Source organism: Sitophilus oryzae, unplaced genomic scaffold (assembly GCF_002938485.1).
Source record: "Sitophilus oryzae breed Bouriz unplaced genomic scaffold, Soryzae_2.0 scaffold_227_pilon_pilon, whole genome shotgun sequence".
Lineage (NCBI taxonomy): Eukaryota > Metazoa > Arthropoda > Insecta > Coleoptera > Curculionidae > Sitophilus > Sitophilus oryzae.
In genome coordinates this window covers 4,162,228-4,180,950 of record NW_022146782.1, presented here as the reverse complement: position 1 = coordinate 4,180,950, position 18,723 = coordinate 4,162,228, and the positions used below count along the sequence as shown (strand labels likewise).

The 18,723-nt window shown below is 30.5% G+C and overlaps 1 protein-coding gene across 2 annotated transcripts in view; it reads left to right on the top strand.

Annotated features, from left to right (window-relative positions):
• The window catches only part of LOC115884257 (serine/threonine-protein kinase S6KL), a 115,453-nt gene that overhangs the window by 21,040 nt on the left and 75,690 nt on the right, over positions 1 to 18,723 (top strand). For both annotated transcript variants that reach the window (XM_030902762.1, XM_030902760.1), the window contains exon 7: positions 682 to 770. In XM_030902762.1, the coding sequence (XP_030758622.1) occupies positions 682 to 770 (89 nt within the window). The remainder of the gene's footprint in view (positions 1 to 681; positions 771 to 18,723) is intronic.

The following is an 18,723-nucleotide window of genomic DNA, read 5'->3' as shown; positions in this document are numbered from 1 at the left end:
TCAACGTTGAATGAATATGTATAAGTTTTACAGTATGGCGCAGACTGTATACAGCGTATTGAAAATTGTTTATAAACTGTAGTAAATACACACCACAAAGTTCAAAGCTATTGAGAAAAGAAAATGAGAAAATATACTTTATAGTGATGTAAGTAGTTGAATAAATTAATAATTCTACAAACTAAAATATAATATAAATTATGTATGTAAGTTTAAAAAAGAAATGTTCATATTGTAAATGCCATTTTTGTACATAGTTAGTGTATATAGATGTGAAGAGTTCATGATCATTATTATTATTATGTGATTTTTTAATGAAATCTGTAATGTAAAGAGAGGATTAAAACAAAAAAAAATCGAGGAATAAAGATTTTATTTACTATACAGTTCTGTTTATTTTGTTTGTCTTTGTGTTTGTCTTTTTATTTATCATCGATTGGTCATTTTCCAGTCGTGTTTGACGCCGTTTTTTTTTCGATTAAGGTATTTATAGGCAGTGAGGTTAAAAATTAATAAATATATTGCTGATATCAATAATTATTATAGAAATGTTAACACATAGTGATGAAAAAAAAAATTAAAAAGAATATTATAAGAATTTGTGAATTTTTTTGTTTGATTCTTTAAAATTCCAGTGACTAAAACAGCAGGTAAGTTGAATGAATATATTTTTTGTTTCAGCACCTGAAATTTTGAAAATGGAACGCTATGGTCATTCGGTGGATTGGTGGAGCTTGGGAGTGATAGCTTGTCTTATGTTGACATCTAAGGTGAGTAAACAAATGACATGTAAAGTACGTCTACTGGATCTGTGTCTATGAAAGGAATTTTTAAGAATGCAGCCAGAATATTGGAGTATGATCAATTTACTACAAAACACATTTAAATAAATAGGAATATATTTTATTGATCGCTACCTATGTATATATACGCGGCCACAGAGTCCACGTGGACTTTACGAGTATGTCACTACTATGTTTACCTGCAAATTTGTCGAATTTTTATTGGCGGAACGCATCGTCTAATTTTTTACGAGAAAGATCGATTAAAACGGTAGTAGACCGAGCTTGGAGAACAGTGCAGTCATTATCGGTAAAGTAGTTGTATTTAAAATATTTATAGAACGTCCATGAATTGATTTTTAACAGAGAATTTTGTTTTCCTCCTTACGGATGCCCCCTAGCCACAAAACGGATCCCCGTACCGTATACAGGGTGTTGTAAAATATAAGATTAATATTTTATATCAACATACTAGAACCGACTCTGCTTTGTTTCATAGAGGGGCTAAAGTATTCATGTTTTTTCGATTTATTATAATATTCTTCTTGTTAATAGTGCTTTTAGCGATTCGAATGATATTTTGAGGGACATAATATGAGTTGTTACTGGAATATATCTAGACTAGACTTTTTGGCAAAAATAGTACTAGAGAATGTAACCTAAGGATCAGAAGAGAACCACAATAGATCTCAAAAGGGTTACAGTGATACAGGCAGATAGCCCCATCAAAAATCTATTCTAATCTAATTAAAAATATGACAAAATTATAAAAAAAATAGTAGTAGTAGATAATAGTATTTTTTTTCATAGCAACTGTTAAAATTGGCTTATATCTATGATATTTAACAGCGAGAATAGGTTAAAAACCTTATTTCTTCTCGCACGTTTTTTAATTGCTTCCATTTTTGAAAAATTTTGTATTCCTTTTCATAACCCATATAACACAACACAATCCTATAGATATCTTGAAGATATCCACCAAGGATATAGTAAATATCTTAGGGATATCCAAAAACCAGAGGAGGGTATTTATGGGATATCCAGATGGGACAAAAAAAGTAATCTTCAAGACACCCATAGGCAAACCTTTTACGATTATTTGGGATATTTCTGGGATAATACAATGATGATGTTGGGAGCATTATAGAATATTTTTAGGACATTATATGAGGACTGTTATTTGACAATACTTACTTCATTCTTAGTTTATAGTAAAAATGTTCGCGATTTAGTTTTATTTAGCCACATTTTGACGTTATTCATTGGATATTTTTATTAACAGCTCTAAAATATACCTACATATTATGTCAATAAATTTTGCGTCAAAATTTAGAAGTTTATTTGTATGAGTTAAGAGCTTTCAATTTATACTGTACCATCGAAAAAAAACGGCGTTCAATTGGCTTGAAAATTACAATCGATCACATTCCCCATATAATTTTACATACAAAATAACAGCAATCTTCGTTTCCAAGCCACCTCTGACGCCGTTTTTTTCGATCGTATGGTATTATACCAGATTATACTACCCTTTATGGAGTCTAGCAGTTTATGTCTAGCAGCAACAGTTTACATCAAAGTAGTGGTCGAGAACTATCGATAGTCCCCACCATCGATAATTATCGATAGTCGGTCCTTTGACCATCGATTATTATCGATAGTGTTCGATAGTCATAATAATTAGGGAGTTTACCAGTTTTTAGGTTATTTTTTAAATAAATTATGTTTTGTGGGAGATCATTGACGTAAAAAACTAACCCAGACTCTTTTAAATAACATTTTTATATTAAATCACCGCCTGCAAATGTAATGGACACATCACACATCACAAACGTTTTTTTTTAATATTTTGATTTATGTTTATTATTGTATATCACATATAAATTAAATTGCAAAATGCAAAGCAAAAATGCCAGATTAGATCCAAAAATCCTTTGGCCGTAAGCTTGAAGTTGACGTTTGACGTTAAAGTTGACACTGTTGACAGTTAACGTTGACAGTGTTGACACGACATTTGATAATTTTGACAATAATGACATATTTCGGATTGACTAACTGCTCCGAAAACTCGTTTAAAAGAAGATTCTTATTTATTTTCAGCCTATGTTATAGTGGTGGAGAACTATCGATAGTCACGGCCATCGATAGTTATCGATATTCACACATTCGACTATCGATAACTATCGATTGTTTTCGATAGTTTTGACTAACATAAATTTGTTAGTTATCTATGAAAAGCAGTACGAATTCGGTACTGTTTTATTGAAAACGGTAACTTCATACCGTTTTTAACAAACAATACGAATTTCGTACAGTTTTTTTAAATTAAAGACAGTACGAATTTCCTACCGTTTTTAATTAAAAAAAAGTATTTAAAAGTATCGAAAATTATCATCTCTATTAAAATTATTTGTTTTTTTTAATAAAATAATAGATTTATAAAATAATCAAAACCAATATTTTTATTTAACTAATTATTTACATTTCCGACTATGCATTCATTCTTGTTCAGAAATGTTAATATCTCAACATTGTTTGCCTTTAATCTTGATCTTCTCTCTGTTATTAAATTGCCTGTGGTGCTGAAAGTCCTCTCAGATTCCACAGATGATGCTGGAATATACAGGTATTTTTTGCTACATTCTTCCAGTCTCCAGTGGGTGTAAATCCCTTCCATTTACCTGTAAAAAGTAAGAACAAAACTTTTTAATATTATGACAAAAAAATATTTTTATCAATAGTTACCTTCCAGAACAGAAGAGGATCATCATTTTGGTTGCAATTTGTTTCTCAAATACTGACGTTTGATGATGAATGCATCTGCAGTTGTTGATTTAATTTTCCGGCAAATTCTTTCTTCAATAAAAGAAAATAATGGATTTCCATTGCTGCTGGTTGTAGTAGTGCTTGTAGGTACTGCTCGTAGCCAGGCCTGTCATCTCTAAATCTGGATTCTGTGGGATCTGCTTCCTCCTCTTTTTTCAAAATGTGGACCATTTCCTGCTCCATTTATGCTGCACATTCTGCATTCTCATTGCTTCTGAAACCTTCCTTTTTAAATCGAGGATCCATCACATGCAAAGTGGGGGGATTTAATGCTTTTAGAAATGCATTATGTTTTGTTCATAAAATTTACTTACTGCTATGACGACTGTTCGGACTGTCTTCTTTTTTCCTTTTTATATTTAAAAATTTATCCATTTTAAACTTTCTTTATGAACAAACAACACAGTATTTTACAATAACGTTTTCCAACTCAATATTCAATAACCTTTCATCAAATAACAAAAATAACGTTGGCCAACAACAAAAACCAAATACGTTTAAATAAAATATACGACGGCCTCCCCATAAGAGCAATGAGAGGATTTACGCCCCAGTATTGAAGGAGGACAGAAAATCGAGTCGAATGGTTTCAAGATTGGTTTCAAGACATAGGTTCATCCTTGTTTAGTCAAACCTCCTACAACACAAGGATAGACTTATGTAGGAAATGCATTGAAATTCTATAGCCATCCTTCAATGTCGGTACAGGAATTTAAGCGGTACCCTCCGTATACTTTATTTTAAACGTATTTGACAAAAACACATATTTATAACCTCAATCTAAGTAGAGATGTGTTCCAAACGAACTATCGCAAAATATCGATAGCCTCCAAATACTATCGATTGTTTTCGATAGTGAAAAATATCGATAGTTATCGATAGCGCCATCGATAGTTCTCCATCACTACTATGTTAAAGAACCGATTGGTTGTGATGTTGTGATAAAAAAAATTAAACCTGAATGTCTTTTCTTTATTGAAACTGGTAAATAGTTTTCGATAGTATAAACTATCGATAAATATCGATAGGCTATCGATAGTTCTCGACCACTACATCAAAGTTAGCACACAGGATACAGGTATAATTTTTAAAACCACACATTCCAGAAACTCAAAATTTAAACACAAAAATAGGATTTCTGTTTGAATAGATCAAACACGAAAATGGGTTTAGGGATAAAGAACAAGCGCTTTTCAACAAATTTTCACCTATAATTTTGTCACAAATTTTTCATTGTGAGACCCGGAGTCGTTCGTCGTTTTTCGCCATTAGTTGAGGTTAGGATAGAATTTCTGCTACAACAAGGCTAGAACCACGGCACATCGGCACGCCAACTCTACTCAGATTCCATTGTTTAAAATTTCTATAAAATTTGACCTTGTCGGCGCCATTATGGTTTCCTAGTCAGGGCCGGATTAAAACGTATTAAAAAATTTCTCCGAAAATACGACAGGGTCGTATTAAAAAATACTGTAATAAAATATGGTGGATAGTCCTTTTTATTAATGTATTTTTATGTGGTTTATATCTCTGTTTAGCGAAATGTCGTCTGAACATATTATTTTGCTCTATCATATAAACTTTTTATAATGGATAATACCATTTAATCATCAATATTTTTTCTTCGGTAGTGTAATTCATGGCTAATATTTTCGATGTAGGTATGAGTTTTTAATAATAATAATAAAGCACTAAATAGATAAATTTCTGAAATGACAACTTCATTTGACAGTTATCTTTTACCTTGACTGGTGATCATAAGTAAATACAGGGCCTAACTGGATATTATTTACAGGGCCTATACAGGATAACTCGTAAACGGAGTTATTTTTTTGAATGTGGGTTTTAGTGCTCTTCAATAAACCTAAATAGAATTATTCTCTAAAATAATTAGGGAAGCCAATAATTAGACCAGAAACAAAGCAGCCCCATCTTGATTTTAACCAAAAAATACCACCAATGTTACAGATCTTGCGGTAATTTTACGTAATATTACCAAAATTATCGGTAATATTACCCTTTACATCACAGTACTACAGCAAAAGTAAACTCCCATTTAGAATCCGGAGCTCCCGTGCTAAAATATAATGTATACATTTGTATCTTTAAGCGTTCAATATTCTAAATTTTGCGTTGTTAAACTAGCTGGGTCGGCGAAACTGAGATCTTGGCTTTAGTTTTAATATATAAAAACAAGAGTTTTTAATGATACAATCCTAGTTTTTTAGATATTAGTTTTTTTTAGATCTAGCCTCACCATATTTTTAATTTAAACTAACTCATCACCTTTTAGGATATAACAATTATTAAATTTTATATAAAAAAAAACTATTATGGTAAGTTGATGATTTTTTGTGTTATTTCTTATTTCCTCCACGATTCGAGAATAATTTTAAAATAGGACATAGACGTAACCTAACATTTAAGTAAACGTTCACGAATTTTTAACTCTTACCCGTAAGTAAACTATATTGAAATAGTAATTGTTTAGTGCAATATATGATAATATAATTATATTTATCGCAAATAAAATTGAGAATAATATCGCTATACTAAAACAAAAACGAAATATAATAGAGCCATATATATATATTTCACACACACATGTTCTAGAGAAAAAAAGACATAAAAATTGTTGAAAGTGTTTTAATTTAAACTATATACCCTGTAATTAAACGAAAAACATGTTAGAGTAGGCCTAGAAATAATATTTTAGTCGTTAAAAGTTAAAAAACAGCGTCGTGGTGGCCTTTGAAAAATTTCTGAATAGATTGGCGTGTTTGGAGATTCTCTTTTTTACATTTTTAATAATTAATCTATTGATTTTACGTTAATTTTTAATAAAATACGAATAGGAGTCTGCCCGCCTGAAATTATTATCAATTATTATCGTTTAAAGGTTACTGCGACGTTGTTTTTTTTTATCGTATAATATACATGGTGTCGCGTAAATAAGGGCAAGTATTTTAACTGGTTGTATATTTCGAAAAAAAAAACGCATCCACGAGTTTTTTGCAAAAAAAAATGAGAGATATTTTAATTAAACTTTTTAGTGCCACAGGTCCATACTCCTGAAAAAACCTTGCAATGTTGCCACCTCCAACGTTTCCTACAATGTGTATTTTTGTCTGTTTATAAGTTTACAGTAATTTTAATTTTCGACACAATAATTTTACGACAATTAATTTTAATTATATTAGTGACATTTTTTACTAATAATTCTAGAAAAACACTCTGTACTTATTTTGTAACACTCAGTATCACTTTTTGACAGTTATTTTTAACTAAATTGGAAGAATAAATCTTAAGGATTATTAAAGATTCTCTACTAACCATATTACGAAGTATTTTCTTTCAAGTACATACTTTTTTGACAATGTGGCAACACAGCCGTTCTCAAAATGTACACATTTTATTTTTTAAAATTTTAAACTTAAATAATTCGGCTATTTTCAATTTTTTTTTAAAATCTTAAACACTATGTTATAAACCATATACAGGGTGTCCCAGAAATAAGTGCAAATATTTTAAGCCTGGTAGATCTCGATAAAAAAAACATATTTTCTGTTTATCGTTTTTCAAATAAGTCCAAAATAACGGAGTTATTTTACTTTGGAAATTCCCAAAAAATATTTTTTGCTAAAATTTTGAGAACCACTGGATTTTTTCTGGATTTTCTTTCTTGTAAATTTAATCTAATACCTATGTTGCCATATTATCAAGAAATTATGTTTTTTAACTAAAAATTTTTCAAAAAATTTCGATTTTTCAAATTTTTTTTTCGCGAAAAAATCTCATAGGTGTGTTTCTGGGGTTTAACTAAACTACCAGTTTATTACCAAATATTTGCACTTATTTCTGGGACACCCTGTATAAATAGTTTGGTTATAAGACAAGAAAATAGATATTAATAAACTATTTATATTTTAACAAAAAGTTTAGCTATAAACATAGCAAAGTTTGAAGTATAATATATTATTTCTAAGCCTACTACGACACTGTTTTTTTTTGGTAATTTAGTCACACGGTATTTTTGGTAGATTGATGGGACCATATGCATGCGGATGACTAAAATGATTTTTTTAATATTTTTAACATTACTAATGTTTAAAAAATACGTCTATTAAAAGGATTCATAAAAGAAGATTTATGAAATAATAACAAACGCACAATATTAAATAAAAAAATACACACACTTTCAATATTTTTCCCTGCTTTTTTGCCGTAGTGTTACGAAATGATTTTCAATATACAGGATGCGTCAGAAATGAATGTTTCAACGTTGAATGAATATGTATAAGTTTTACAGTATGGCGCAGACTGTATACAGCGTATTGAAAATTGTTTATAAACTGTAGTAAATACACACCACAAAGTTCAAAGCTATTGAGAAAAGAAAATGAGAAAATATACTTTATAGTGATGTAAGTAGTTGAATAAATTAATAATTCTACAAACTAAAATATAATATAAATTATGTATGTAAGTTTAAAAAGAAATGTTCATATTGTAAATGCCATTTTTGTACATAGTTAGTGTATATAGATGTGAAGAGTTCATGATCATTATTATTATTATGTGATTTTTTAATGAAATCTGTAATGTAAAGAGAGGATTAAAACAAAAAAAAATCGAGGAATAAAGATTTTATTTACTATACAGTTCTGTTTATTTTGTTTGTCTTTGTGTTTGTCTTTTTTATTTATTATCGACTGGTCATTTTCCAGTCGTGTTTGACGCCGTTTTTTTTTCGATTAAGGTATTTATAGGCAGTGAGGTTAAAAATTAATAAACATATTGCTGATATGAATAATTGTAATAGAAATGTTAACACATAGTGATGAAAAAAAAATTAAAAAAAATATTATAAGAATTTGTGAATTTTTTTGTTTGATTCTTTAAAATTCCAGTGAATAAAACAGCAGGTAAGTTGAATGAATATATTTTTTGTTTCAGCACCTGAAATTTTGAAAATGGAACGCTATGGTCATTCGGTGGATTGGTGGAGCTTGGGAGTCATAGCTTGTCTTATGTTGACATCTAAGGTGAGTAAACAAATTACATGTAAAGTACGTCTACTGGATCTGTGTATATGAAAGGAATTTCAAGAATGCAGCCAGAATATTGGAGTATGATCAATTTACTACAAAACACATTTAAATAAATAGGAATATATTTTATTGATCGCTACCTATGTATATACGCGGCCACATAGTCCACGCGGACTTGACGAGTATGTCACTACTATGTTTCCTGCAAATTTGTCGAATTTTTATTGGCGGAACGCATCGTCTAATTTTTTACGAGAATGATCGATTAAAACGGTAGTAGACCGAGCTGGGAGAACAGTGCAGTCATATTCGGTAAAGTAGTTGTATTTAAAATATTTATAGAACGTCCATGAATTGATTTTTAACAGAGAATTTTGTTTTCCTCCTTACGGATGCCCCCTAGCCACAAAACGGATCCCCGTACCGTATACAGGGTGTTGTAAAATATAAGATTAATATTTTATATCAACATACTAGAACCGACTCTGCTTTGTTTCATAGAGGGGCTAAAGTATTCATGTTTTTTCGATTTATTATAATATTCTTCTTGTTAATAGTGCTTTTAGCGATTCGAATGATATTTTGAGGGACATAATATGAGTTGTTACTGGAATATATCTAGACTAGACTTTTTGGCAAAAATAGTACTAGAGAATGTAACCTAAGGATCAGAAGAGAACCACAATAGATCTCAAAAGGGTTACAGTGATACAGGCAGATAGCCCCATCAAAATCTATTCTAATCTAATTAAAAATATGACAAAATTATAAAAAAAATAGTAGTAGTAGATAATAGTATTTTTTTCATAGCAACTGTTAAAATTGGCTTATATCTATGATATTTAACAGCGAGAATAGGTTAAAAACCTTATTTCTTCTCGCACGTTTTTTAATTGCTTCCATTTTTGAAAAATTTTGTATTCCTTTTCAAACCCATATAACACAACACAATCCTATAGATATCTTAAGGATATCCACCAAGGATATAGTAAATATCTTAGGGATATCCAAACACCAGAGGAGGATATTTATGGGATATCCAGATGGGACAAAAAAAGTCATCTTCAAGACATCCCTAGACAAGCCTTTTACGATTATTTGGGATATTTATAGGATAATACAAGGATGATGTTGGGAGCATTATAGAATATTTTTAGGACATTATATGAGGACTGTTATTTGACAATACTTACTTCATTCTTAGTTTATAGTAAAAACGTTCGCGATTTAGTTTTATTTAGTCACATTTTGACGTTATTCATGGATATTTTTATTAACAGCTCTAAAATATACCCACATATTATGTCAATGAATTTTGCGTCAAAATTTAGAAGTTTATTTGTATGAGTTAAGAGCTTTCAATTTATACTGTACCATCGAAAAAAAAACGGCATTCAATTGGCTTGAAAATTACAATCGATGCCATTCCCCATATAATTTTACATACAAAATAACAGCAATCTTCATTTCCAAGCCAGCTCTGACGCCGTTTTTTTTTCGATCGTATGGTATACCAGATTATACTACCCTTTATGGAGTCTAACAGTTTATGTCTAGCAGCAACAGTTTACATCAAAGTAGTGGTCGAGAACTATCGATAGTCCCCACCATCGATAATTATCGATATCGGTCCTTTGACCATCGATTATTATCGATAGTTTTCGATAGTCATAATAATTAGTGAGTTTACCAGTTTTTAGGTTATTTTTTAAATAAATTATGTTTTGTGGGAGATCATTGACGTAAAAAACTACTCCAGACTCTTTAAATAACATTTTTATATTAAATCACCGCCTGCAAATGGAATGGACACATCACACATCACATATTTTTTTTTATATTTTGATTTATGTTTATTATGGTTTATCACATATAAATTAAATTGCAAAATGCAAAGCAAAAATGCCAGATTAGATCCAAAAATCCGTTGGCCGTAAGCTTGAAGTTGACGTTTGACCTTAAAGTTGACACTGTTGACAGTTAACGTTGACAGTGTTGACACGACATTTGATAATTTTGACAATAATGACATATTTCGGATTGACTAACTGCTCCGAAAACTCGTTTAAAAGAAGATTCTTATTTATTTTCAGCCTATGTTATAGTGGTGGAGAACTATCGATAGTCACGGCCATCGATAGTTATCGATATTCACACATTCGACTATCGATAACTATCGATTGTTTTCGATAGTTTTGACTAACATAAATTTGTTAGTTATCTATGAAAGCAGTACGAATTCGGTACTGTTTTATTGAAAACGGTAACTTCATACCGTTTTTAACAAACAATACGAATTTCGTACAGTTTTTTAAATTAAAAGACAGTACGAATTTCCTACCGTTTTTAATTAAAAAAGTATTTAAAAAGTATCGAAAATTATCATCTCTATTAAAATTATTTGTTTTTTTAATAAAATAATAGATTTATAAAATAATCAAAACCAATATTTTTATTTAACTAATTATTTACATTTCCGACTATGCATTCATTCTTGTTCAGAAATGTTAATATCTCAACATTGTTTGCCTTTAATCTTGATCTTCTCTCTCTATTATTAAATTGCCTGTGGTGCTGAAAGTCCTCTCAGATTCCACAGATGATGCTGGAATATACAGGTATTTTTGCTACATTCTTCCAGTCTCCAGTGGGTGTAAATCCCTTCCATTTACCTGTAAAAGTAAGAACAAAACTTTTTAATATTATGACAAAAAATATTTTTATCAATAGTTACCTTCCAGAACAGAAGAGGATCATCATTTTGGTTGCAATTTGTTTCTCAAATACTGACGTTTGATGATGAATGCATCTGCAGTTGTTGATTTAATTTTCCCGGCAAATTCTTTCTTCAATAAAAAGAAAATAATGGATTTCCATTGCTGCTGGTTGTAGTAGTGCTTGTAGGTACTGCTCGTAGCCAGGCCTGTCATCTCTAAATCTGATTCTGTGGGATCTGCTTCCTCCTCTTTTTTCAAAATGTGGACCATTTCCTGCTCCATTTATGCTGCACATTCTGCATTCTCATTGCTTCTGAAACCTTCCTTTTAAATCGAGGATCCATCACATGCAAAGTGGGGGATTTAATGCTTTTAGAAATGCATTATGTTTTGTTCATAAAATTTACTTACTGCTATGACGACTGTTCGGACTGTCTTCTTTTTCCTTTTATATTTAAAAATTTATCCATTTTAAACTTTCTTTATGAACAAACAACACAGTATTTTACAATAACGTTTTCCAACTCAATATTCAATAACCTTTCATCAAATAACAAAAATAACGTTGGCCAACAACAAAAACCAAATACGTTTAAATAAAATATACGACGGCCTCCCCCATAAGAGCAATGAATGAGAGGATTTACGCCCCAGTATTGAAGGAGGACAGAAAATCGAGTCGAATGGTTTCAAGATTGGTTTCAAGACATAGGTTCATCCTTGTTTAGTCAAACCTCCTACAACACAAGGATAGACTTATGTAGGAAATGCATTGAAATTCTATAGCCATCCTTCAATGTCGGTACAGGAATTTAAGCGGTACCCTCCGTATACTTTATTTTTAAACGTATTTGACAAAACACATATTTATAACCTCAATCTAAGTAGAGATGTGTTCCAAACGAACTATCGCAAAATATCGATAGCCTCCAAATACTATCGATTGTTTTCGATAGTGAAAAATATCGATAGTTATCGATAGCGCCATCGATAGTTCTCCATCACTACTATGTTAAAGAACCGATTGGTTGTGATGTTTGTGATAAAAAAATTAAACCTGAATGTCTTTTCTTTATTGAAACTGGTAAATAGTTTTCGATAGTATAAACTATCGATAAATATCGATAGGCTATCGATAGTTCTCGACCACTACATCAAAGTTAGCACAGGATACAGGTATAATTTTTAAAACCACACATTCCAGAAACTCAAAAATTTAAACACAAAATAGGATTTCTGTTTGAATAGATCAAACACGAAAATGGGTTTAGGGGATAAAGAACAAGCGCTTTTCAACAAATTTTCACCTATAATTTTGTCACAAATTTTTTCATTGTAGAGACCCGGAGTCGTTCGTCGTTTTTCGCCATTAGTTGAGGTTAGGATAAATTTCTGCTACAACAAGGCTAGAACCACGGCACATCGGCACGCCAACTCTACTCAGATTCCATTGTTTAAAATTTCTATAAAATTTGACCTTGTCGGCGCCATTATGGTTTCCTAGTCAGGGCCGGATTAAAACGTATTAAAAAATTTCTCCGAAAATACGACAGGGTCGTATTAAAAAAATACTGTAATTGACTGAAACTGAATTTTATTTACAATACTTTTGTCCAAACAAATGAATCGTTAACAGCGCATACTTCTCGAAAAGTAAAAATGAAAAAAATCAATTAAATATTTCACTGTAGAGAATCGACAATTAAAATTAAAAAACATGCAACTAACAAAACATGCCAGGAGTTACAAACAAGAATTAAAAAAATACCAATAAAATATTTATTGAACAATATAAAGAGGCTACGTACAAATTATGCCCATCAATGGGCGTAGCAAATTTTATTAATATTCAAATTTCACAAATTAATAAATCCACAATTTTTTTTGAGAAACTTCTATTTTTTTCATGGCAGGAAACAAAGTAGGTACCGCATTGTATTTTATACGGTTACAAAGTGAATTGGTAAACATTTTAAATTCAAAGTGAACAGAACACAACCTGTACTTGTGGGCCTTATTTATATCTTCAATCAAGTCTTCTCCATTAGCTGCAATTGCCCATGTTCTTGCCCTAAAATGTATTGTTAACTTATTTTCGATATACTCATTTTATTTATTTTTATAATTATATTTAAATGAATAATATAATGATTTTTAAATTTAATTTTTAATATCTAGATTCTAGATACAACATTAAATTTTATTTTACTAAATATTTAACATTAAATCTTACTAATATTAAAGTTTGTTAAGATTTTTAATTAGATCTTCCTGTTTAGCTGAATGTCCTAATATGTATACTACTGTTTTTTTTTCACAACTAAAATATGTTAAAATAATTAATCACATATATACATACCTAATAGGATCTCTAGGAAACAGAAAGAAACTTTTATTGAACAACAAAAATAAAAGTACTAAAACAAATTATATATTACATAATAATAATAATAGCTCCCGTATATAGCGTTTGACGCCTTGGGAGTAGCAAGGTACAGCTTGCCATACTAGAGCCGTTCGGTATACAAAGAAAGGTAATGTGGCTAGCACTACGCTTCAACCGCCTATTATTACTTCAGGATTGTGAATCCCAAGTACTCATTTAAGGCTGAGTCGACCTAGGTACCCAAACTATTTTTATTTTAATAAAAATTGTCGGCTGATGAAATGCCGGGTGTGGGATTCGAACCCACTACCTTGAGATTGGTAGACGAGAGCCTGTACCTCTACGCCACCGGGCACCTATTGGCAACTATATTACATAAGAAACGAAAATAAAACTAGAAAAACCAAATATATCACATAATAAATAAAAATAAAACAACAAAAACAAAATATATCACTCAAAAAAAAAATCAAAATAAATTAAGCCGCACGCTACTGACTCGAATCTGCCGTAACTGTGTGTTGTCGCTGAAAAAACTACGACACTGGTTACTTTCTGTTGATGGAAACGCAAATGGCGGCGTGCGCGAAGATATGCGCGTAGCGTTCCCGCCAAAGCGAGTTAGCCTGCCGTGTGATTTATATGCCGTGCTAGAACTATCAGTATATGAAAAAACTAAGTCAAACTCAACCAGTTTTGTCAGTTTCAGTCATTTTTAAGCCCATCCGACCGACAAACGACCGAATTCACCTCGAATTTCACTAAATCAAAGAACTGAATAATACACCATGCAAAAACAAACAACTGTCGAGATGGATTGTGGGAAATTTTTTTCGCGGGCGTTTTAAATTCTCTGTATTACTGGGAGTGGCCAAGCTCATAAATATCTAGATTATCCAGAAGATACCAACAGGATATTTTGTTGCCTTGACGTAATATATATCTGTCTGTATGGTTTATTGCATTTTATGTAATATAAAAAGTAGTACATTATTTATTTTTCCTAAATATCTAGACGATATTGTTAGGATATTTTATTATCATGAGCTTCTTTGGATATCTCAGCTGGATGTACATTAGATATACGACAGAGATATCCATAGGATATTCTATTCTGAGACATCTACAGGATTTCAGGATGTCTGGAGGATATCCTATAGATGTCTTTATAAGATGATCTTATAATGGGACATTCCGACATTCTATGAATATCCTGCGGATATTGTGTGTTATATGGGAAGTAATTCGGGATTTAAATGGAAGTAGTTTGGATATGGCATTTATCGCCTCAGCCTGAATATCTGTAGGTAATTTACTTATTTCGTTTTGAGTCATCGGCAGAAAGAAAAAATCCTGGCTCCGAAACATTAGAGAGTGGACAAATCTTGGCGTTGGAGAATTGTTCCATGTTGCAAAAGACAGAGAAGAATTTAGAAAAGTGGTCGCCAACCTTCTATGAGAAGACGGCATGGAAAGAAGAAGAGTTTTGAGTCATTTTTGGCTCCAATTCAATCAGCAAACGACACGAAAGAGAATTAAAAAATATTGACTCAAAACTGACAACTAAAGAGACAGCTTTATTTATTTGTCAAATTACATAGATTACATAGATATAGTCTATAAAATGAATAACTTTGAATTTTGACCGTTATTTTTTACCAACATGGCAAATATAAAATCCCTCTATCAAAAAAGTTACTGATATTCTTTAAATTGAGTGCCTGAACGAATCAGATAGGTAACTCTTTTCACTTTCGTGAAATAGAAAAGGAAAATAATAAAAACAAGTGACAGTTCTTCCTCTTTTTGCAAAAATCCACACGAAATGTCAGACTTGTCAAAAGTAACATCTCATCAGCTTTTGACATTTCTAAATATCAGACCGATGCCGTCTCTAATAGAACAGCCTCGGAGCGAGATTTATGACGTCATGCTAGTTAGATATTGTTTATAGTACTAGATATTGTTTATTGTTATTGTACTAGATATTGTTACCTATTTATAGTAATAAATACTTTGGCAAATAAACTATGAACCATACAAATGCAGCAAATGTTTTACAATATACAAATAATGAATAGGTACATAAGATAATGGGTAAAATGTAAAATATATTTTAAATTTTGGGGTTTGAAAATCGATCTAATTTAACAAAAAAACATTCAATATCTACTAATAGTGATGTATTATTATTTGCATTCACAAAATTTAAATGTATATTTTGCAAGTATCAATGTTCGAAAAATTATATTTGCAAATAATACAATATCATAGAAAAAAAGGCGTCAGCGATGGCTATGAAATAAAGATCGCTGTCATTTTATATGTAAAATTATTCTAAAATTTTTGATTTCTTGGAATTTATGTTTGGGAAAAATGCTGATTAAGTTTTCATTTGGTTTTTCATTATTTTTATTTGGTTAAAAAACAAACGTTTTGGCTAACATTATAGCCTTCATCAGGACACATTGTTGTGTCATAAAAAAGATAGTGTCGAATATAATTCAAAAAATGTCAATTTTATATGTGATTTTTTGGATTATATTCCACACACCACATAATATTTCCTGCAATTAATAAACTAATATAAACTGACCACATATTTTTTTAAATTATTATTCTTAACAGTAAAACTATCTACATTGACTATGGCTGAAATCGTACTCTATAGTCAATGTAGATTATTTGTATATTGTAAAACATTTGCTGCATTTGTATGGTTCATAGTTTATTTACCAAAGTATTTACTACTATAAATAGGTATATATATTGTATTTATTAACTGTATATTATGTATATTTCATGTAAACTATATCATTTTTAAAATACAAACCAAAAATACGAGAAATAACGATGTTTTCCATGTATTCTACAACATATTTATTAATCCGTAGTATCTAACTAGCGTGGCGTCATAAATCTCGCTCCGAGGCTGTTCTATTAGAGACGGCATTGCGTCAGCATGGCCGCAAGTTGCTATACTCTGTTTTTTTTCTCAGGTAAGATTTCGACAGACGATGACAGAAGAAAAGCAGATGACGTCCCATACCAATCTATTTATTTTACTAAAAAAAGTTTCTAATTATTTTTAAGTTATCTATGGATGGGTTTAAATATAAATCCGTCATACGTCGTGTCTTGTTGTTTTTAACCAGTTTTATTGGTTTATTTAAAAAATGACAGATCGTATTTCAATTTTATTGGTTTGACGGAACGATGAACGATAAACGGACGCGATGCGTATGAACTCGCCTTTAGATTTTTGTCATTTTGACGCTTGCATCAAAATCTTGCCAAATTATAGGTTATAATTTTGTGTCAACTTTTGTTAAATACCCTGCGTTTTGGAAGATGTGCATTTTGATTCGTATTATTACGTGTGTTTTGTGTCTTTTGAAGTCAAGTGGAGGAAAAATCGAGTGAAAATTAACTGTAGACCCAGAGCACAGTTTATGGTTAATACTCGTTGCCCAGGCAGAAAGTCTTATACACCAATGAAGTTGCCATCGATAAAGTTTGTATACCATTTAAAAAAAAATATCGACATCACACGATAGGCAAATAATGGATTTTAGTACTGCAGAAAAATAATGTCAAAAGGTACTGGTTTAAAAAAATTAAGATTAAAGTTAATTAATCAACCTTTAAGTTATAAAATTTGGTAGGAGTTATTATTAATAAAATAGTTTGTTTTATTTACCTATGTTGTTTTATTTTCATTCACCAGCAGGAATATTACAAATTTGTATTTGTACATAAGTTATATTGATAAATATAATCATAAATGCGGGTAGTTTCATAAAGCTTGAAAGTAAATAATAGTTCTTTTATATTTTTTTGGTATGTAGTGTCTTGTTCTTGTTTGTTTTTGTATTAACACATACCGTTTTTATTAAATAAAATAACTCGATTACATTTTTTCAGTTTTTTATACAGTTTTTTTCACAATATTTTGAAGTAATCACTTGTCATCTTGTCAATCAAATTTTAAATATTTCCTGCTATGCGTTCCAGTTGTACCAACTTATTTCTTTGTAAAATAAAATAAACTACTTTGAAATTAAAATGACAGACACATCTATCACTGTCAAGGATCTTCTCGTTGGACAGACTATAACCTTATAAAATTAACACCAGAAAAGCCCGCGGGAACTGTCAAATTCAAAGTTATTCGTTTCACAGACTATACAACGCCAACCCAGCACAAGATTATTTTTTCCACTCGTAATAAATTCCTTGAAATAATAATTTCTGAATATTTTTTAAAATGTAACTCGCTATGGAAAAAAATATTGTTTTATACACGACGATAAAATTGCATTATCGTCTCCCGAAATTAATTACTTATTATAATTTATTATTTATAAAAAATAACTATTTTTAAATATTTTTCAAACAAAATCAACGTGCCTCGCGAGAGGAGATATAACTTAACATCCTGTATAATATGTAATCGGCTACTTTACTGGCGAAATGGACTAACCTTGCAGCATTCCACAGGGACGCTGACTTCTTCGCTGGCTTCCATCTACCGGATGATGCGCCTTCTCGTCCATTTAGTATTTATTTAATTATACTTAATAGTAGTTGGGAACCGGTAAATAATATAACAGATTAAATATTTTAATTTTGAATCAACTCTACAGAAAAAAAATATATCTAAGTATATTTTTTGTTAAAAAGAAGAAAACTTAATTTTATTTTATACAGGGCGTTTAAAAATAAGATTTATTTTTCATATCAACATAGGTCCGATTCTGCTTTGTTTCGTAGCTACAGGGTGTTAAAGTTTTAATAATTTTTCGATTTATTATAATTTTCTTCCAAGTACCTACTTTTAGCGATTCGAATGAAATTTTTTGAGGGTAAAAGTTACTATAAGTGCTACATATTTTAATGGTAAAAAAGTGTCGATAAATTCAGTGCGCCACTGTCTTTGTTCTTTTGTGTAGGCCGCTTAA